The following is a 23,002-nucleotide window of genomic DNA, read 5'->3' as shown; positions in this document are numbered from 1 at the left end:
CAATCAAGCCAATAATAGGACTACTAAGAATTGTTGACAAATATGGATTCACATGACTTGACACAACATTTATAGATTCAGAAAATAAAGACTCAAAGCATAAAATGAAGCAAAATTAAGAAAGCAATAAGGACTCAAATTCCTAAAAGAAAACAGCCACTCAATGGTGTAAGGAATCCTATCACAAGCTGCACAGAATTTGTTCAAGATCAACTGAACAATTGTGCTTCGGTTGGATCTTCCATAAGCACACCAAGAACAATTTAAAAAGTAAAAAAACAGCAAGACAAGTAAGGAAAGTAAATGACAATATGAAATAAAGAAGAACTAAAATTTAAAAGACAAGGAGCTACTCATCTTGAAGAACCAAAGCTCATGATACCAAATGATGGCATTTTCATGTGTTCTTCTTGAATCAAAGTAGTAAAAAGTGATGCGGAAGCAATGGGTGAGTGAAACAAAGCCCTCCTAGGAGTTGTGTTGGCTTTGAAGGTGCATGATGAGTGTGGTGTTTGAGTGGTTCGGCCAGCTCAAGGGAGAAAGGTGAAAGGATTGAAGTTTATAGCCTAGATTTCTAGGAGAAGTAAAGCTAGTGCACAAAAATGGCAGCATAACATTACTCAATTAAACTTCAAAATACAAGGTGTAGGCTCCTCCTTTTATAGGCTAAGGAGGACCATAATGCAACCCTAATGCTAGCCAAATGAAATGTAAAAGTGAAGCACATGGGTGCACATGGCACATGGGTGCACATGGCACATGGGTGCACAAATGAGCACATGGGGAGGGGTGTGTCTAGTTTTTATGCTCACCCCCCTCCATGGTCTTTCTAGAATGTTCACACAAATATGCTTTCTACACCACTCTAATTACTAAGCACCCCTAATGGGCCTTTATGTAACAATTACAAAGGTCTTCTCTTCCCAAAATCGTAGCTTTGACCCATGTGTATGTGAAGTTAGACGGTCTAGAAGGAATCCTCATCATGGCCTAGACGCTCCTTATGTAGCCGCTCCTTATCATGGCCTAGACGCTCCTCTTCATGGGCTAGACGTTCCTTTTTGAGTCTAGACGCTCCTCATCATAGGCTAGACCGTCTAGTCTTGGAGGCTTGGCTTTCATCGTGTGGTGAGCTTGGGCCCTCCTCCATCATGTATGGGCTAAATCATCTTTCTCCTTTTAAGTTGTTACCATCTCCTATAGGATTGATGCCTAAAGAGAAAGTAACCACACATGAAAATTTTAAAATGCATAAGATGATTAAAGAACACACACAACCATTAAAAGAGAAACTTTGTCCAAGGTTGCCAAAACCAAAAGAAAAACAAAAATGGCAACCTAGTAAAATTGATTTCCAAACTAACACCTATGCCTTGTTTGATTATTTCTATAGGTGGACGTTTGATCCAGGAGGACAAGCTTTGGCAAAGCAAAAGGCTGCTATCCGAGATCAAGTCTGAAGATCTGAGGATAGATTTTCTCAAGAAGGAGGAGATGATGGACACCATCCAGCCACACTCATCCCCCTAGTTGAAGAAAAAGCTATGGATTTGAGGAGAAATCCTTTTCAAGAGGGAGGGGATGATGGAAGAGGCCCAAGCACAAGCCCACATGCAAGCCCACCAAAGGGTAGATTTGGGCCAACCATAGAGTTATGGCCAAAAGGATCCAAGAAGACGTTCTTTTACATGTTCAAATGCCATAAACTCTAGTGTAAAGTAGACTTTAATTTCTTGTCAAAATTAGCATAGGAACTTTATTTGTAATTTTCTTATAATTAATTTTGGCACCTAAAACACCAACCTAGGTAAACTTAGAGTTTCTAAAAAAACCTCTAAATTTACCAAGGCCGGTCTAGAAAGCCCATGGAGGGGGTGAGCATAAAAACTAGACACACCCCTCCCCATGTGCTCATTTGTGCACCCATGTGCCATGTGCACTCATGTGCTTCACATTTACATTTCATTTGGCTAGCATTAGGGTTGCATTATGGTCCTCCTTAGCCTATAAAAGGAGGAGCCTACACCTTGTATTTTCAAGTTTATTGTGAGTAAAGTTATGCTGCCATTTTGTGCCAAGCTTTGCTTCTCCTAGAATTCTAGGCTCTAAACTTCACATCTTTCACCTTTCCTTGGGCTGGCCGAACCTCCCTATAATCATACCTATCATGCACCTTCAAGATCAACACCACTCTTAGGAGGATCTTGCTCACACACCTTCATAGCTTCCACACCACTTTTCTTACATGATTCAAGAAGACCTTCATGAAATGTCATCATCCAGTATACAGAAATGCGGTAAATCAAGGGACCATTCAGTTTTAGAAAATATTTTCAATTACATTTTCAGTAAAAAATATAACATTATTTTCACTTTAATTTTTGTTCTCAATAGTTTCTATACGAGACAAAATGAGCAACTTTTTAATATTTCATGTTACTTGTACAAACTTTTAAACATGGGAAACAAAGTGAAAGCATGGTAACATTTATACAATTAAAAGTGAAAGCAAATAAAAACAGAACACATTTTTCCCAGATCAAACCTCTTCTCAACCTAAAACCCTAAACCCAGGAAACACATACATGTGACTCAAACCACTGGCATACATCAAACAATCTATTCAACCTCAATGTTGATCAGAATGTTTTTCTTTTATTCTTTCTCCATTAATCATTAAAATCAAACATATTATCTATTTAGTTGTTGACATTAACATTAAATAAAAGTAACATGTAGCAGCAGGAACATACTCTAAAAAATGAACAATACAGGGAAGGAAAAATGAGGAAATAGATGTTTTAACACAAATGACAAGTTTTAAACATTAACAATTTGTAGCATCTGGCCAAGAGAACAATTGAATCTTAAACAAATGTCAAAATAGAGAGGTAGTAAAGAGAAGTAGATCAAATGGAAGATAATGTAATTAAATTAAATGGAATGAAAAGGCAAAGAAAATATTACAAGAAACTACTGAGAATGACCTTGCTAAAAGTGGTTTTTGTTGATGGTGTCAATTGATCCATATAGCTGACCTCAGCTAACAAGGTAAGAATTGGTTATATTTACGAGCCAATCTGAATGCCATGGCAATGCAAAACATACAAATTGTCAGGACAAAACATCCTAATATCAGAAATCATTTGCTTTCTCATTCAACACCATTTGTCACTAGTGGTGCCTCTACAAAATGAAAGTAGAGGAATTTGTGTAAGCAAGGAGCCTATGAACCCAGAAGTAGATTGGTCTGGTTCATCCCCTTCAGGATCGAAATCCTGCCAGAACTTGATTATATGGAGACTTTCTTCTGATAAACACCAACTGGTATAGGAATAAGGACTGGATTTTATTCAATGGAAACTGGTACAGAAATACGAAATTACATTAGGACAATGAATATCATTGATTCATTTCAATACAATAAACATCTTCCAAGACACCGAGACACCGACACCTTGGTCTCTCCCTTCCCCAAAATAACTACTGTCCAATCCCTTTTCCTCCTACTCTTCCCCTATTTTCTGCTCCTGCTAGTAACTGCTTAATAAAAATTAAAAACTGCTAAAAACTGTTAACAAATAAAACTACTAAAAACTGTCAACAAATCAGTATGACTTCAGAACCTTATTTCTGGTTCTCCTCTTATGATATGGAGTCTTTCTTCCTCTGTGGATCTTTAGACTACAATCTTAGAAGCATTTCCTTTCTTTCTCATTTGATGGCATAAGAAGGATTGTTTGTAGTGAGGATGACCATGTATAGCCATCCCTTTTCTGACAAAAGACGGTCTGCATGCACAGTGATGAATGATGTTCCAGCAGGTTATTGCGATCAGCTAGAAGAGCATCAACCAGTGCAAAAGAATCATCACATGATTCATAAACCTCCTGATGGGAACTCACAAGGTGAAATCGAGCAGTTCTTGGTAACTCTTTGTGTGAAGCTTGTCGTTGAACAGATAACTGTAAGTAAACTTCAATGGTTCATTCCAATTCGCAAGTAAAAGGGATCTGGGGCAGTAGCAGCAACCAAAGATTTTGCCCACCATACCATTTTACCGGTGTTCACTTTGGCAGTGATACACAGATGACCTTTCCAGCGCTGACTTGCTCTGGTCAATTTCAAGACAGAATTTACAATATCAACTCCTGCCTACTCCTCCTGAGCCAGAAACAGCAGAACAAATTAGTTGTTGATATTAATATTAAAAGAAAGTAAGAAGCAGCAGGAAAAAAACCTAAAAACTAAACAGCGAGGGAAGCAAACATGAGGAGATACATGTGAATCATGTCTGGAAGAAATATATATGAAACCCAGAGACAGAAATAGAAAGCGTCAGCAATTGGATTTGGACAAATGTTTTAAACTAATATCATTTTATTTTGTCTTGTTGATGCAGTATATTAATAAGATAAAATCATGCTTTCAAATGCAAGCATGATCAAAATACAATATACAAGAGCTAATAGTTTTATACATTAAGTATTCAGAATTTCTTTAACTTGACCTCTTCATCCAGTAGAGTCTAGAAGTAGAACCAAGTCAAGAAGTCATTTAACGTAGGAGTCCAACACCTCAATCTATGCAAGTAATCTCCAAAATGTACATTACATCATTGGAATCAATTTTCTAATTAATGATTACCATAGTTGGTTCTGGTTCTGTACGGTATGACTTTTTTTGTAATGGAGAATCATAAAAGTTAGTCTTGAACAATCTTATAATAGAAATCATATTGGCAGATTAATCATTGATCACGTTAAAGATTTGAAATGATAACAGATCACAACCAAGCCATGAGTTGCATACGAGAATTGACCATCATAAGGAGGAAACTTTAAGCAGGGACAATAACTAGGGGTAAACACGTAAAAATAATATGATAATCCAACCTATTAAAATCATATGTTACATAGTGTTTAATCTCCAAAGCCACAGCAATGGAGCGTGGACATTCACACTTTTCTTGTGATAATGTCTTCATCAAAGTAGAATGCTTAATAAAAAATGAAGGAAAAGGGGATCTCATGCAACTTCCAACACTGGGAGAGAGTGAATACCGATCCTGTTTAGCAATGTATAATATTTGACACAATTTAGTAGAATGGCTGCTGTCTTTAACTTGATGCAAGCAGTTTGAATGAAGCATAATTAAATCCATACAGGTGAAGAGAATACAGTGAACATGTGGGTGGCTAACAGAATATTTGATGATGTAAATAAGAAGTCTTCAATTTTTTCAACTAAGACAATGAAATAGAGCCACAAATAATAATAAAATACGTACTCTGTATCCCTCTGTAATAAACTTACGAGTTATATGAAGGGCCATAAGGAGATTGAAAAATCAGTAAGAAGATGCATGATGGGAGAAATACATCTTCATGTTATTTACATATATTTTCTAAGGTAGGATACCCTTGATAGAATGAAAAATAGATAAAGGCTATCCAAGGACGAGTGTAATTAAATGAACAGAAGAAATAGAGAAAACAAACTGACAAGTTTAGGAAAAAAATTCATCTCCATAAGCAGGAACGTCACATGTAAATACAAGAAACTCCAGTTGCTTTGTCAATGAAACCAGGCATTCATAAATCCATTCAGACTGTGGATGTAAGACATCCTTCGCCAAAAACTCTTGCACAATGCCATTGATTTCAATTGAGCTGCAACCAGGTGTCTTTTCTACTCCTCTCTCCTTCATTATATTCCTTGCGTTCCTTGCCTCCTTCCACATTTTTGCCTCACTGTACATAGTAGCAAGCAAAACATAAATACCACTATCTTGAGGATCCATCTCAAGAAGTTTCAAAGCTGCCCTTTCTCCTATTAAAACATTACCATGAACTCGACATGCAAAGAATAAAGCACCCCACACTGCAGCATCTGCTACTATCGGCATATTTCTAATAAGCTCTTCTGCTTCCTCCAAATAACCAGCCCTTCCTAAAAGATCCACCATGCACGAGTAGTGTTTAAGCTGAGGGGTTATATTAAAACTAAAGCTCATTTGGGAAAAATATTTTCGGCCTTCTTCAACTAAACCTCCATGACAACAAGCTGATAAGATACCAAGAAAAGTGATCTCATCAGGTCTCAAGCCACAACGGATCATTTCTGAGAAATAGGATATAGCATCCCAGGCATTCCCATGAAGTGCTAAACCACAAATAATGGCAGTCCAGGTCAAACAATTTCTTTGAGGAACCTCTTGGAAAACCTCGAGAGCCCTTGCAATATTTCCACACTTGGCATACATGTCAACTAGTGCAGTGCCCAAGACAACATCAAGAGAAATACTATGCCTTTTAATATAATGATGAATCCATATTCCTACATCAAGTGCTCCTAGTTGTGAGCATGCAGACAAACAGTTAACCATAGTAACTTTATCAGGTTTGATTTTCTTAATTTGCATTTCATGGAACAGAGCCAATGCCTCTTTACTATTCTTAGCTTGGACACAGCCACCAATAATTGCATTCCAAGGCACGATACTGTTTTCTGGAATTTTATACAAAAGCTCCCGGGCAACATCTAGAAAACCAAATCTGGCATATCCCAAAATCATTGTAGTCCATGAAACAAGGGTCTTATGTGCCATGTTGTCAAATAGAATTCGTGCTGCCAGCAGGTCTCCACACTTGACATACATGTCCATAAGTGCATTACTGAGTGGGATTGTCAACTCAAGGCCATGTTCTTTGACATAAAGATGAAATTTTCTGCCGAGATTCAAATCCTGCAGTTGAGAACAAGAAGAAATTATCCCAATCATTGTAATCCCATCTGGTTTCACTTTATCTGCCATCATTTCCTGATAGAGATTTCTAGCCTCATTAGCTAGTCCTCTTCTAGCACATCCCGTAATCATGGCATTCCATGTTACCAAGTCTCTCGCACAACCATTATTGAACACATCATAAGCTGCCTTCAACTCTCCATATGAGAGTAGCATAGTTATTGATGCATTGTGCACAAATATATCAAATTCAAAACCAAACTTCAATACATGCCCAAGTACAGTATAACCAACAAAATTCATAGATGGGAAAGAACAAGCCCTGAGCAAGAAAAGACAAGTATGATTATCTGGTTTAACACCACATTGCAACATTCTCTTGTACAACAAAACAGCTCCTTCTAAGTCCCCGCTTTCCACAAATCCCCTAATTGTCACATTCCAAGAAAATACATTTGGTTCTCGGATCCAATACAAGATCTTGGTACAATACTCAAGGGCCTGCGATTCAGATAAAGCACAGAACGTAACAAGGCGACTTGCGGCAAAGCTATCGTCAATCAAGCCGGTCAGGATCATCTGGGCCTGGATTTGCTTTAACTGGAGTAAGGACTGGCACCTTTCCAAGAGAGAAAGGAGAGGGTTGTTTCGAACGAAGCTGTGGGAGGTGTTCCAATTGATGGGTTTTACAAAAGGAGACAAGGAACGAGTATGCAAACAACAAAGCAGACCTAAAAGTGGGATTTTTAAAGGGTGTCTGAATCTGAGTTTGTTGACAAACAGGATAAACATGGTTTGCCAGTGATCTATGAAAGTAAGTTTCAGTGCTTGTTCTCTTACAGGAACAAGGTACAACAATTTTTGAGGATGCCAAAGTGGGGTTGTTGTTGAGGGTATCAGAATCTGAATTAGTTGGCAAACCCAATAAACATGGCTTCACAATAATCTATGAAAGTAACTCACAGTGCTTGTTCACTGACATTAACATGGCACCACACATTATGCAATAATAACATAAAGAATCAACAATTGAAGGCTTTTAATCTTCTTATTTTTATCTGGAGTTATTGAAAGGCAATAATATTCAGTGTCGAGTTATATATATATATATATATATATATATATATATATATATATATATATATAGATGGATAGATATATAGATATAAGAAGTGGGAACAAACAAAAGTTTATGTGTGCATGATAATGAAGGATTGAAATGAGTTAGGGTTGATAGAGAGAGTGAGAGAAGAAGAAGAAGAAGGGGCTTACCGTTACCGTTAGCGAAGAAGATGAAGTGTGGGTAGTTTTCTGGTAACGGCATGAATGGAGTGAGGTTAGGGTGAGATTGTGCTGTGTTCTTTAGCAGGTTGTTTTGTTTTTCATAATTTCTTAACAGCAAGCAAATAGAAAATAACTTGCTTTTTTTTATGAAGTCAATAAAATTTAAATAAAATTTTATAATCTTCATAATTAGTGTCTTCAAAGCTTAAGCTAAATCGTTCTAAAAGTGATTTTTATTGGATAAAAAAAATTACAAAAGTAAATTTTATTAAAGAACCATAAGATTGCAATAATATTAATAAATATTAACATCAGAAAATAAATTTCAGTCAAAATTGAATTAAAATTACTTATAAATAAAACTGATATGCATCCTAATAAAATACTTTTGCTATGATAATTTCATAAATTTATGTAGTTTTTTAAATTAAGAATGAGAAAAAAATGTTTACGTTGAATTAAATTGATTTTAAAACGTTAAATTTGAATTCCAGTGTAATTTAATTAAAAATGGTAATTTGTACCGGATTAGAATCTGAGCAATATGAAGTTTAATATTTTTTATTCTTAAATATAAGATGTTGATAATTTATTTATATTTATCAAAAAAGTTAGTCAATTGATTTGTTAGCGTCATTAACTGTGTGTAACTTTTTATTTTCAAAATTATCCTTAAATAATTAATGTGTAAAGAGATACTAATGAACTTTTAATTTGAAACTGAATTCTTTAATTCTCCAGTGTTTGAAAGAGATGATTCATAATATTTATTATTTTTTAACTAAAATAAATAAGAATATTTTATAAAAAGAAAATAATCAACAAAACGGATAATTAAAAAAAAATCTTACAAGCAGAGAAAAGGAAATTTCAAAATAATATTTATGAATAGGAACGGAAGAGATGTATAAATATTACATTTATATGAAATATTTATGATTATGTGTTTTTTTTAATGTCTTATTTAAGTAATTCAAGAATATGTAGATAAAAACATATTTACACAAAAAAAAAAAAAATCAGTGATTCCAAATGTAATTTTATGTTTTTATTAAGATTTTTTATATTTATAGTTTACTTTCTCATAACTTACAGTGCCAATATTTAGATTATGCACTCAATTAAAAGCTAGAAAAATTACGTCCGCCCACATATATATATATATATATATATATATATATATATTAGCATTGATAAAAAAATATTCATAAATTTAGAATATTTATATGCATAACAGTGAGAAAAAAAATATTTATTAGCATCTATCAAAATTAAAGATGTAATAAAATTAATAATTTCATTACAATCATTTATGTCTTTAAGTCTATTAATATTGATGATTGCATCAATATAATACAAAAAAATTATGATAATATTTTGTTTAAAAAATATACCTTCATCACCAAAACCATATAAATAAAATATTTATCTAAAGGTATAAATAGTTATCTAAACTTTAAAACAATATCATGCACATTTAAAAAAAAATAAAACTTAAATTGAACGAAGTGAACACTATTTTATTCTAATGCAGCGTAAGAATCTGAAAGAATGCTATGAAGCCAAACTTCCAAAATCATAATATACAAGGAGTATGTCAAGAATTACACAGAAGTTATCAGCAACAGTTTTGACATGCATGGTGAGAGATTAAATAATGGAAACTGTGGATGTGAAAGATGAAAACCTAAACATATCACCACTTGGTCGATGAAATAAATAATACATTTGACCTATCAGATTTACAGATTGCCTAAAGCACAAGACTTACATGCAGAATTTCCTTGCCTTTTTTTACTCTAAGTTGTAAAATTTTGTTTACAGCATAATCTATCTGTTCCACCTCATTCCTATATTCTACCAACCATCATTATAATGTTTCTCATCGCTGTGATTGCTTTTCTGGAATCTCTCCAGAGACTGCTCGATGCCAAAGACCAATTTCCACAGCAAAGCAACAATTTGGACACTTTTTTTCACGTAATTTTGAAAATTCGGCCACGGAAAGCGAGGCTTGTCCTGCAAAGCTTCTTCATACAGGGGCTGAAGCAACATGGAAGTTCAAGCAGTGTCACTGTTGCAATGATGCTTGAATTATAGATGTAAGAGATGGATGAATTCGGGCGGTTCTTAAGGAACGTGCTTCACTTTTTCCTTCAGCATATTCTTCTCCCAGCGGCCACCTTGGACGTATATCATACTGAAATAAATCATAGTTTTACAAATTTTGAATTTTTCAGGGATGATGTAGGACCAAGATCAAAACTCACTCATTTTATAAAAACTAGAAACATATTTAAGCTAACAAATTATCATCCAAATCCATCCAGGGAATCATAATAGGAAAGCAAATTCAGTTTATATAGAAGAGCTTTAATCAAAATTTATATTTGTCAATGTTCAGGAAAACACACCACAAAGTCTTCGGGTTCTTCGGCAGGCGGAGGAGGGTCATATCTTCCCATGCGGAAATGCTCAATACCAGTCCAAGCAATCATTACACCTGTTCAGTTCAAAAAGCAAGCTAATAACTTTCATGAACCATAAACAAACTTGTCCATATTGAATTAGAATTAGTACCATCCTAATCTTCTTTTTTAAACATTAGATAAAAAAAAGATAGATAAACGAAATGAAAATTCATGCAAGAACTAATTTTGGATTGCCAAAATATCTACAAAGGAGAGAATTGAAATATTACAAATGAGAAATGGAGTGTTTTTTCTGTATCTTCATGAAGCGCATCAAAGGGACCGAATGTGGGGAAAGACTGGCACTAGATTTCATCTATACAGTTCGTCAATTCCATTCCACATGGATTAATGCAAGTTTGATTGGTACTTGTTTCCCCTCAACGGAAATATGATTTCTAAATAATATGATGCAGTTTGATCCATTAATTGCTAATTTAGTACCACATTTTAAGTCCACTTCTTTCTTGTATTTAATTTTCAGAACAAATATTTCTATATTGTTGTTCACCGATTCTCCTTGATGTGCTTGAATTTAATTATTTAAATCTTAAAGCGTCCAATACTTTGGCCTTTTCCTCCAACCCACTTCGTTGCTAGATGGCACATTGGGTAAACTACTCCTGATAATATAGTTGACTACTCTCATAAATTTAATTGTTAGTATTCAAATATTTCAATCATCCAATATGGACAAACTTCTTTTATCCACGAGTGTCCAGAAGAAAATGTGATACCACTTGGCTATTTTGCACTCAATCCAAGCGCTCAAGGATAGATGTAGAGTCCAGATGGAGAAGGGAGGTGAAAGACTGGGTAAACAAGAAGTCATACAAAACTGAATCAGAACTACCAAACCATGCCCAAAGAGATTGCTTTAAAGCATAAAGAGAGCAGCGAAGACTACATACATGATGTAAGTCCCCGGAGACTGTAGGAGCAGGTGGTTGATCCATATACACCTCTTCTTGCAACTCACCATGATGAAAAACATTCTACATATCCAACTGATGAAGGGGCCTATGATGAATAACAACCATAGCAAGAAAAGGACAAATAGAGGTGATTTTTGGCTACCAGGAAAAAAGTATTACCCAATTAACTACAAAAAATTGAGTATAATCCTTAGATACCAAGAACGCTCTAGTGCTATATTGACTCTTTAGACCCACCGAGACCCAACAGAAGATTTGTTAGGAAGAAAGTGGCAGATTCCCATGTGTTACCTGCTTCCAACGCAGCCATTTCTACTACCATGGCCAATTGTGATCAGTCATGGCATCACCAATAGTCTAGGGAATGGACACAAAATCCAAAGAAGAAATAAAGGAGTTTTACAGAAGAGAGAAACCGAGAAGGCATTTGATGAATTCCGTGCAATTGGACCACATTGAAGCTATGTAATTTATAGGGGAGAAAGCATAAATAAAGAATATTCAGTTACCCTATTTTATTCTAATAACATAAATATAGAATCAATCTAATTGATCCTAATATCACCTGTTACTGTTACTTTATCTATTGGATTCTAACATATACCTAAAAGATTCTAATGCTCCCTCTCAAGCTAAAGCATGTATGAAATTCATAAATATTGTAGGATCTTATGATCTGTGTTATAATCTCCTGATTTACGATCCATACTTTTCGTTTTGATCTAAGATGTCGATTTTGACTATCTTGGACATGAATCACAAGGCAGATTCTAATTTGGAAAGACTAGGGTTTAATTGTTTCAATTAAACAAGACTAGGATTTCCTAATTGAGCATTAATAAGGAGTGGGAATGCTACCGTTGATCAAACAAAAGAAGCCCTGATCAACTGATAAAGGAAATGTGACTCACATTTAAAGCCAATTGTTTGTTCCCTCATCCAGTTCCACAAGTAAATAGAATCTTTAGTAAGATAAATGACACAATTAGGAGACCTTGTAAGTTTACTGATGGACGATAGATTAAAGGGAACCCCAAGGACATTATAAATAGCAAGAAGTGTGAAGAGGATGGACAAACATCCCAAAACTGTTTAAGAACCATTTGCCATGCAATAGGGAAATAACCAAAAGTAGAAAGAGAAGAAAAAAAATATTTATTACCAAATATATAGTCGATGGTCCCAGAATAAAGGACCTAGGGCCCAAAGCGTAAAAGATGTCAACAAAAGAATTATTGGGGTGTGTTAACAGAAACAATGGAACTAGAGGCTTGACTGTCCCCATACCATTATAGGAAATCATTGAAGATTGTTGAAGGCATGTTGTGAGAGGAAGCATATTCTGCAGCAACAAACTATGCAGGGGAATGGATAGGAGAAAAGTTCACCCCTTTAGTTGTTTTTCGGGTCAACAATGCAGAGCATAATCGCAATCAATGTTGTGACCAATTTTGCGACCATGGTCACACTTGAATCGTGTGCCATTATTTTTACAAGAGCAACCATGATCACCTCCTTCTGAGATCAAGCTAAAGAGCAACTCTGATTTCTTTGCATGAGAGCATAATATTTTTGTTTTTCTCAGTTACTCTCTCTATACTATTATAATATGGCCAATATTTTATTCGGTTGTGTAATACAACCCTTGCTTATTCTGACTTCGGATAGTTAAATTTTAAATGAACCACGACATTGATAGAGTTATCTTTAACAAAAAAAGCAAAGTTAAGAATAAATTATTACCATTATCAGTACAGAGCCGAGGAGGAGGGCATAAAAGTTGCAGGCCATTCTTTTTCACAACCATATCAAGCCGGGCTCGGACAAATTGATTTGATGCAACACCACCAGAGACAACCTACAACAAAAAGGACAAGAAATGGCATTTAGATTTTTTAATAGAAAGAAACATTGATGTTATTGAACCCAACGACATTTAGATTCCAAACTACCAAGTGTCTTATAGAAGGCTCCATCTTCAATGCCCACTGTATTGCTCGTTCACACCTTTCTTCAAGATGTAACACAGCAATTCGCTGCTTAACATGTAGACAATTGAAATAGATAATAGCTATATGACATACTAAAAAAAATGGGTTAAAGGGGAATGAAAAAGAGGATGAGGAAATTTTAATCCGGAGTATATTAACTAAACTTGAAAGGATACACTCGCAATCTACAAACTGCACGAAAGTATAACAAACCTGAAAAGAAGCAGCAATATCAGCCCGAGACAGTTTATCTTCATTACTTGCCGAAGAGATTGGAATTTGGGCATCACTGCCAATTGTCCATATTCATATACTCGTGAGTAGGCAAAAATAAAAATAAAAAGATGTCTGCATAATTTAATTCTACCAAAGCTAACGAAAATACTTCTTGTATTTTGCATTGCAATATGAAAAAGATGAATCATTTAGGTATTCTGTAGGTGAATGTTACATCTACAATAATATAGTATTAGCAATGATCTGACAGTGAGAAAAATAAAAGATAACACTAAACAGAATGTGACAACATATGGGATAAACAGTCTATCAAGTTGTTCCATGTATTTACTTAAAAGATAACAAATCTATGAACAAAAATATTTACTTACATCTTTTTGGACTCAATTGCCAGCCGTACTTGGGTTTTAAGACCAGCATAGGAGAAGTTGCAATCTTTGTGCTGCTTCATTGGAATCTAGAATGACAAAGTAATAAACTTAAATCTCCACTAGAAGCAATACATCTGCCAAAGCAATGTCAGAAATATTCAACCTAAGGCAATGATCACAAGTTAGGGTAGAGGAATATAAGATTGTGAAGCTAACTTACAGAAAACTTGACTGATTCAGCATTTCCCTCCTTAGCAAGCTTCTCAATAGCAGGACCACCACTTCTCCTCAAATCTAGTCCAAGCCATTTTGCTGTTTTGTCATATGCCTCACCAATAGCATCATCTATTGTAGTTCCAAGTTGTATGTATTGTCCAAGATCGCGTGCAAGAATGAGTAAATTGTGCCCCCCTATAAATATAGCTCACACAAGTTAGCCTAGTGTAATTATAAACTAAAGAATATACAGTCAGCAGTGGCTGTATCAAATTTCAATTTTGCAACTGGACTATCAGAAACTAAACCACAAGAATCACCCACATAAATGACATTTATCACAATGTGAGTGTAAGAAACAAAGCAGTATATTTTCAAATGAGAAACTAAATGGGAGTGTAAGAACAAGGCACATATGAAAATGTTGGAAAGTGTGGGAAAGAGATAATAGAAGTACACAGTTTATGAGAATTTATGTGTTCCATTATCTGATAACCACAGAGATGAGTTTACATATTTATTGTGAGTGTATAGCCCCCTTTGTCAGATAGTTAGTCAGTTGAAGTCATCCTTATAGTTGTATTTCTAGTATATTTGTTACAGCTGTCACTGTCACTGTCACGTTGCTATAACTGTCTAAATTTTTAACTTTTTGATAATGATGGCAGTAACAAACTACTCTAATAGAATACAACAGATTGTAACTTCTTATAAGGTAGACTTTAAGTTTACCTTAACCTCACACAAAACAAGTTTGGTAAGACTAGATTTGAACCCACTTATATATTGTAATTTGATCATATTTCTAGTTGATGTGAAATCTCCAACACACTCACTCACACCAAGAACTGATATCTCAAGTGTAAGAATAGAGGGAAGCCCAATAGTGGATGCCACAATGGCCCAAAAAACATCGCTAAGATAGACTTTAATACCATCTTAGAAGATGGGTTTTAAGTTTTTTTTTTTTTTATCAGCAAAAGATGGGTTTTAAGTGTAACTCAATCTTACAAAAACTAGCTTGCATTCACTTATATATTATAATTTGGTCATATTTCTAATCAATATGAGATCTCTAACATACCCTTCACACCAAGGATTAAACATCTTAAGCGTGGTATATATTTGTGGATGGTGATAACAAACCTGATAACGGGTGCAACCATAGGCCTAACAAATCTCACTAGGATAGGCTTTGATGTCATCTTAGAAAGTGGAATTTAAGCCAACTCAACCTCACAAAACGGCTTGTAAGGTGAAATTTGCACCTAATTATATATTATAATTTTGGTCATATCTCTAGTTGATATGAGATCTCCAATATAAGTGATTAACTGTATGATAGAAGGAGTCATACACTAACATTTATAAACAATGGTGTATAAATATCAAAATTGTGGCTTGTCAGACTCTATCACAGCGACTGACTCAGTAACAAAATCTATTATGGTTAAAAGCTCTAAACACTGAGGGCAGAAAACAACAAAATTATCTAACTGTAGTTATTTAGTAACATGTATATTATACCTAACAGAGTTATTTAAAAATAATTGAAACGAATGAAGTACACAGGTGGAAAACATGTTCCTCTGTATGAAAAGTTAAGGACAAGGAGATTTCAGAATAATTGGAATTCAACAATATAATTAGCGGTAAATTCTGTGTCTGCACAATCCACACAATATCTCTATATATTGGTTCTGGTATGAATAGTAATGTTTTAATCCTAAGTATAAGATACATAATCCCTACTTAGTTCCTAAGATATTCCTAATTGATTCTACCATACATACACACACAAGTACATGATATGCTACCACAAATAACTAACATACATCACAAATATCCATGCTCATGGAATGTCTAAAGCACATATATATCAATAGCATTTCCTTTCCCAATATGTTGGTCACATCTTATGCACATTTCTTCTGCACGTCATCAAACTTTCCTGGCAAGGATTGACAGAAGATATTCATCATCATAGCAAAAAAATGAAGTCTCAACTCAACCACTGAAAATTTCCCCAGCCTAATTTATTTATACCACATGGACGTTATTACCCATGCTGCCGTGCCATAGATCCCAAATTCCACGAAACAAGAAAAATAACCAGAAACAATGATTCTATGGTCCAAGGAAGAAAAATAGACAGACTTGAGTACGAAAAATTCTAGAATACTAAACCCAAAAACAGGAGTATTACCTGAAATAAGTAGGGCCATGAATGGAAACTGCAAATCTTTCTCAATTAACCTGAAACAAAAAGATATACATGACTCGACAATAAGTGTAATTTCCTGTGGAACACAAGAAATCGTAGAAGCATAAATAAAAACATACAGAAACTAAAAGTGTGTTGGATTATGTTTTTGGTTCTTTAGTTTTAAAATCTAGTTTATAATATAAAACTGATTTTCAGAAAATAGAAGAGAGCGAAGGAGATATGAAAGTATAAGAAAAAATAAGTATAATAGAAATAAAAAACGACTTGAAGAGATGTTTTGATACTCTGATTCCAAAACAAAAATAGAGATATTATTTTTGAATTTTTTTTCTAAATGAACTATTATGGAACAAGTTTCTCTTGTTTCTCTGTTATTAAAAACAGGAAACAATCGACCCTAAATAACCATTTCAAATATTAATAGCATGCCTCAGCATCCACCTATTAGGCAGAAGATTGCATATTCATTAGAGAACTATAGCCTTACCTGGCAACCAGAGCATGAGCCTCCATGTGATGTATGCCAATAATTGGTAAATTAAATCCACCAGCAATTCTCCGAGCTTTCCGAACCCCCACTGCATTGTACAAGACAAATACTGAGGAATATTAAGAATTCTTCTAAAACATATGAAAGATAAGAAAATAAAATGAAGTCATGGATAATTATGACTGAGATATGCCTTCCAGTGATTACTAGTCGGAAACAGACATTCGTGTATCATGCCTACAGTTTGAACATTCAATTTTTAATATCTGAGACTGAGCTTAATGATTTCGTTGCAGATACAGTTGCCCAATTTACAAAATGAGACACTGCCAATAGTTTCATACTGTCTACAAGAAAATTGGGGGAAGAGGACACAAACTTACGGTCAATTTTCATGCAAATACTCTTGTGGTGCTTTTATCTACTAAATAGTGGTTTTATAGCATAAGTAAGTTGAAGAATCAGAAAGATACAACTTGAATTGATATTTTAATTTCAACCAGATAAGTTTAGTTAAATAACATCACCAGGCTACATATACATTAATATGTCTTCAAATTTAATTTCCATACTTTTTTACAGGAATTATCTTGCTGATGCTGAAATTACATGGTATCATGTGTCGTTGGTAATTACACAAGTTAATTTATTATTGGAAAGATTAGAGTCGTAGGAGGTAGTTTGTTTTTTATTCTCATTCTTGTAAATGTAAAATGTATGTATTCTTCTAAATATAACTATTAAGTATCTAGATTATGAGTTTTCTCACTCGAAATTTACTCACTGAACTTCTGTTTAATTTTTCCAATTCTATTCTTAAAGTTTCTTAAGATCATGCCTTACCACGAAGGCAGAGACCCAAGCCAGGACCAATAGTAACAGCAACAGCAGTGAGATCTTTCTCAGTCATATAAGCTTTATGAAGGGCTTCTTGCACAACCTATCAAGAGGTTATGCCCATGTCAATAATCATATAGAAAGGGAAAGAGAGGGAGAAAGGGAGCCAATGAAAAACGTATAAGAAGCCATGTTAGAAATCTATTTGAAAACCTGGTGGCACTCTCCAAACATCATTCTAGAGTATCCAAAGTAAGTCAGAAGTTACTTACATTCCACCAGGGTTATGTTTGAAGGAATTCCACCAGCAACCTAGGCAATCACTAGGAAGATGTATAGCATTGAAGCCTAATATGCAATGCAATATTTATAAATGTGCATAAATGAGTAAAACTTACACAAGTGGACTACAGTCACTTTATCGAAAGGTTCCACAAATTAGAGTGTGAAAATACTCGCGACATAAATAGTGTGCCCTATGTGTTCTAGCTGCTGTGATATATTAAGAACAGGACAGGAATGATCTACCTGGTCTATCACTTGTGAGTGAGCTTCTTCTGCCATTTTCGGGGCAACGCCTCCGTATTTTGCAAGCAGATCTGCCTAATTTGGAGAAGTGACATAGTTAGAAAGAAAAAAGAATAAATAAAAAATCACGTCACTGATAGGAATAAACCTTTAGGAAAAAGGGAAAAAAGCACCTTTTTGGTAGCAGGAATCATTACCTCCCTAATCTTGAATGTAAGGATAAATTCACTCTAAAGAAATCTAATTATTTTCTTTATTTAAACTTTTAATTTTATAGAAGATATAAGGTGATATTCATTCCTAATGAGCACATATAGTAGAACGGTAACAGATTACATCAGATGTTTGAAAGACCAGTTTTGTACATTACACCCATTGTAAAGATTTTACAAGATGAAATTCTATACTTTTCGATTCAAATACAAATTGATCAAACATTTAACATTATTGAGTTCATGAAGAAACAAGTGAAAAACACATGATAACAACATTTCTAGAAGCATCTAATAGAGGATGCTACATAAGCATTCTCATGTTCAATGAAATCAAGTGCTTCATAAAAAACATGATACTTAGATGATTGGTTTAGAATTTAGGGTTTAGGGTTTAAGGTTTAGGCAGAATGTGTAAACACAGCAGCACCCACTGGGCATGCATCTCACAATGAGCAATAAATTTTCGAGAAGCAGCAAAATCAATTCAACCAAACTTAGTTCTTAATTCTAGTTTAGACAACAATGAAAATTACCCCTGCAATATTCTTACGTGGTTTCTTTTCACTAGGTCATTATTATATCCTAGTATGCTTCCCTAGAATATCCCTTTTAATTTTTTCTTCTGGCCTGGGTTAGGCATAGCAGTAGCACATTCAAATAACACTCCCACCCCACCTATCAGATATTAGAGCTGAAGCAGCATTGAAAATGCATCAGAGCACAATTTCCAATACAAACAGTAAGCATAATGAAAATGTTTGCGGCCATCCCACTGCACCAAAAAGAAAACTCTATCAATCACTAACCAAGTCCCAGTTTGTTTGAGATTCATTAGGGTAATTTTTTTTATTTTCAAATAATATGAAAATTTTGAGATATTTGAACCAACTTTTGACAAGAGACAATCACAAAGGCGCACACACACAAATTGTTGTTGAATAAGAGAAAAAAAAGACACCAAAAAACATATAGAACTAATTACAACTTGTGCATGCTCTTTTCAATTTATTTTTCATACAATAATTGTTTATATCAGTTCAAAAACTCTATTCAAGAACTTGCTAAAGAGAACAACTAATTTATTTTTCCATTAAATAAGCCAATCCAAATTCACACTAATCCACCATCAACATTCCCCACTCGAACAAAAGAGTACGTAGAATAAAATCCAGCATCAGTTTCACCAATATTCACATATTCTTACACTGGAGGAACACAGCACGAAATGGAATGCAGAAAATATAGTACAATTATACGACACCGTACCTGAGATGACACCACTTGGCTCAGAATCTCACCGTCGCTTCTCACCTATACCACACACAGAAACCATTAAACGACAAAGCAAACCGTCACACGGAAAATAATTGAGAAAAGGCAAACGCAGATTACATACGACAGCTGCGGCGGTGTCGTCGCAGCTAGTTTCGATGCCTAAAACGACGACATCGGCGTGGCGTTTTGAAGCAGAGAGGGTTGCGCAGGAAGATGCAGTAAACGACGATTTGAGTGGAAGTTGGTTTCGACGGAGAGTGGTGAGTGCGGAGAAAAGCGAAGGTGGCTTTGGTAAGAGCTTTATACGCGAAAGTGTTGATGGAGACGCCATTGTAAAGAGAGAGAGTAGCATTTTTGCAGAGAGAATGAAGAAAGAAAGAAGAGAACAGAGTTTGTTCCTGAAAGAAGCACACCAAACATTTCACCCAATCTCCATTGCACACGTGTTTTTAAAATTTTAAGAGATAAATAATCTCCCAAATCATTCCATAAGGTTTATTTTATTTTAGTTAGGTTTTATAATGTCATGTCACCTAATTTTTAATGTCAAAGTAATTTATAAGATTCATTTTTTATTTATACTTCAATTTTTTTTATTTATACTTCAATGGACATAGAAAATCAAATTTTATTACATAATTTTATGAAGCTGAGTATAATATTTGTATATGATATGAACTTCCTAAAAATTATAAAATAAATTTGTTTTAACTAGTGAAGTATATTTTTTAATTATCTTGTTCTCAAAATGAATTGGTTATTCAAAGCTATGGTTTTCTTTATTACACATCTCATAAATATGTAATAATAATTAAAACAATTTTTAAATTTTGGTTTAATTATCCTTTTAGTTCTAAGGTCAAAAGTCAATTTAATTTTGAGGTTTTTAAAAAGTTCAATATGATTTAAAAAAAATTAAAAACAATTCAACGTGTTCTATTTTATTAGATTGTCTTGAACAACGTTAAGTGAATGATATGAGATGGCACACTAACACTGATGGACAAATATACAATGATAGAGTGTTTGCTTGTTTTTTTCTTAAGTCTCTCTTTCCCTTATGGTAGATTGTGAGAGTGATCATCAATATTTAGATATCTATATTTGTCGATGTATGGGGTTTGCAAAATTAGTGTCAATGTTTGGCTATTATTTTGTTACTAGTGACCTGTAACAAAAAAAATTATAATATCATAGAAGTTATAACCCTAACCTCTGCTGGAAGCACCCAGGAGAGAAATCCCTCCTTTATTTCGCTTTCCAATCATAAACCCTAACATTCGAAATCCTTCTTCTATGTTTCGCTCTCAACCACCTTTTCCTCCCTCCAAACCATTCCCCTCCCTCAAGAAAAAAAAAATCCCCAAAATTCATTTCACAATCAAACTCTATCTTCAAAATCTTCAAATCTCGAAGATGCCAAGAAAATCTTTCACTCAATCGCCAATTCCCCCAAAGGCCCTCACTTACCCAATTCCCTCCTTCAATCCTACGCCAAAATCGTCACCTCCACCACCGACTCCATCGAATTCCTCCACTTTACCACTCATTGTTTTTTGTTCTCCTCCTTCTTTTCCGTTTTTTTCTTCCTTTCTCTCATAGCACCCCCAATGTGGTGTGTAACGTGGTATTTATATAAGTGTGTTCAGAGAAAGTGCAATCGATTTTGGGTGTACTAGAGGTTCTATGAGATCTTGTGTGTGGGGGTGCAGCTCCCCTCACTTTTCCATTTTTCTTTTGCTTTTTAGTATGCAGATTTCCTGTGCCTTTTTTTTTTGCTTTCCAATGTGCAGTTGCCACATGTCTCCGATGTTCCACCATAACACACTATTATCACTTTATGTGTCACGTTATCATTCACTAACCGATGTTGAAGACAATCTAATAGTAGCACTATACTAAATCGTTTTTAAAATATTGGAACCATATTGAACTTTTTAAAAATCAAATCTCATATGATTAAATTAGATTTTAATTTTTTTTTTAGGAACTAAAAGGATAATTAAACTATAAATTTTCAAACTTTTGATTTCTAAATTTGTTGGACAAGTCACATCACTCGTTGTAGTTGTCAAAAGGTTGAACGCATCCTCGATACACCTAATATCCTTTTGACTATATGATAATTTTGCGGTATGTTGTCTATGGAGGTTTTTAGATTGTCATTTCCAAAGGAGATATATAATGTATTACGCATAGGGAACAAATTATATTTTCATATCTAATTCATAATTATCTATATTTATATTATATTAATAATAAAGAACTTAATCTAAATTTATATTTTTGAATTTTAAATTTAACTCAGGTAAGGCAAAATTGAATCAAGTTATGCCAAAGTCAAATTAGGCTAGGATAGACCCAAGTCAGGTTGGGCCAAGACATATCTAAGTCAGGTTCAACCTCTAAAATCAAATTAGGTTAGACCAAACCTAAGATAATACAGTTTGGGTCAATCCAATACAAATTAGGCTAAGCCACAACAGCCATATCAAGTTGGTCGGGTTAGGCCCATGTCATGGTGGGTTATGTCAGACCTAAGTTAGGGCGAGTTAGTAATGTGAGTTAATTTTAAGATTTCACATTTTATGGGTTGCACTTTGTTTATGTTTTTTTTAAGTAGAATATGGTGAGAAACCCAAAGAAGATTCCCACTACACACGAACTTAACCAAGTGGTTAAATAAGTGTTAAGGTTCACTTCTAGAGGGTAAAAAGAAAACACTAATATGGTGATTATGATGATGAAGGTGCGAAAATAAAGGATATGAAAAGAAGCATAAAATGATGAAGAAAGCCAAACATAAATGAATAAAAGTATGGAAGAATGGCGTAAGGAAAAGGAAAGAAAAACAAAAAGGTGAAGAGATTAAGAGATGCTTATGGAATAAGGAATCATGCCACTTGGAGGAGGAGGAGACTCCAAGATGAGTGGTGAAGAGCCGCTACTTGAAGTGCACAAACACCCAAGATAAGACCAAATTCTAGGAGACAAAACTCACTGAACACTCTTTCAAAGTTTCTTTTCTATTCAAAATTTAATGTGTCAATACATGAGGCAATGCACCCTATGTATAGGGAGGGGTGCCTCGGTGGGCAAGATGGGTGAAGCGTAAGAATGGAAAGGGAAATGAGTGTCCTAGGGTGTTAACTAGGGTTAAAAGTCACCCCTTAGGCA

General features: G+C 34.5%; 2 protein-coding genes and 1 pseudogene across 4 annotated transcripts; all 3 read right to left on the bottom strand.

The window, feature by feature from the left end:
* Positions 1 to 3,328: 3,328 nt before the first annotated feature.
* LOC137817017 (uncharacterized) lies at positions 3,329 to 3,986 on the bottom strand (annotated as a pseudogene).
* On the bottom strand, positions 3,329 to 7,858 carry LOC137818845 (pentatricopeptide repeat-containing protein At2g22410, mitochondrial). Of its 2 annotated transcripts, none has more exons than XM_068622473.1 (2): positions 5,506 to 7,855; positions 3,329 to 4,164 (listed from the first exon to the last, which is right to left on the bottom strand). In XM_068622473.1, exon 1 carries the CDS (start codon positions 7,538 to 7,540, stop codon positions 5,510 to 5,512), a length of 2,031 nt encoding a protein of 676 aa, XP_068478574.1. In that variant the 5' UTR covers positions 7,541 to 7,855; the 3' UTR covers positions 3,329 to 4,164; positions 5,506 to 5,509. The 2 variants fall into 2 exon arrangements, with proteins under 2 accessions (XP_068478574.1, XP_068478575.1); XM_068622474.1 differs by lacking the exon at positions 3,329 to 4,164 and having other exon boundaries at positions 5,506 to 5,753; positions 5,848 to 7,858.
* Positions 7,859 to 9,589: 1,731 nt separating this feature from the next.
* Positions 9,590 to 21,425, bottom strand: LOC137818378 (probable tRNA N6-adenosine threonylcarbamoyltransferase, mitochondrial). Of its 2 annotated transcripts, XM_068621770.1 has the most exons (14): positions 21,039 to 21,425; positions 19,947 to 20,223; positions 19,817 to 19,861; positions 18,336 to 18,410; positions 17,814 to 17,910; positions 16,968 to 17,058; positions 16,460 to 16,509; positions 14,258 to 14,448; positions 14,038 to 14,123; positions 13,643 to 13,718; positions 13,391 to 13,474; positions 13,182 to 13,296; positions 10,447 to 10,535; positions 9,590 to 10,232 (listed from the first exon to the last, which is right to left on the bottom strand). In XM_068621770.1, exons 2-14 carry the CDS (start codon positions 20,175 to 20,177, stop codon positions 10,104 to 10,106), a joined length of 1,359 nt encoding a protein of 452 aa, XP_068477871.1. In that variant the 5' UTR covers positions 20,178 to 20,223; positions 21,039 to 21,425; the 3' UTR covers positions 9,590 to 10,103. The 2 variants fall into 2 exon arrangements, with proteins under 2 accessions (XP_068477871.1, XP_068477870.1); XM_068621769.1 differs by lacking the exon at positions 21,039 to 21,425 and having other exon boundaries at positions 19,947 to 20,261.
* Between the last annotated feature and the right edge of the window lie 1,577 nt (positions 21,426 to 23,002).

Source organism: Phaseolus vulgaris, chromosome 10, assembly GCF_000499845.2.
Source record: "Phaseolus vulgaris cultivar G19833 chromosome 10, P. vulgaris v2.0, whole genome shotgun sequence".
Lineage (NCBI taxonomy): Eukaryota > Viridiplantae > Streptophyta > Magnoliopsida > Fabales > Fabaceae > Phaseolus > Phaseolus vulgaris.
This window is presented reverse-complemented; position numbering and strand designations above follow the sequence as displayed.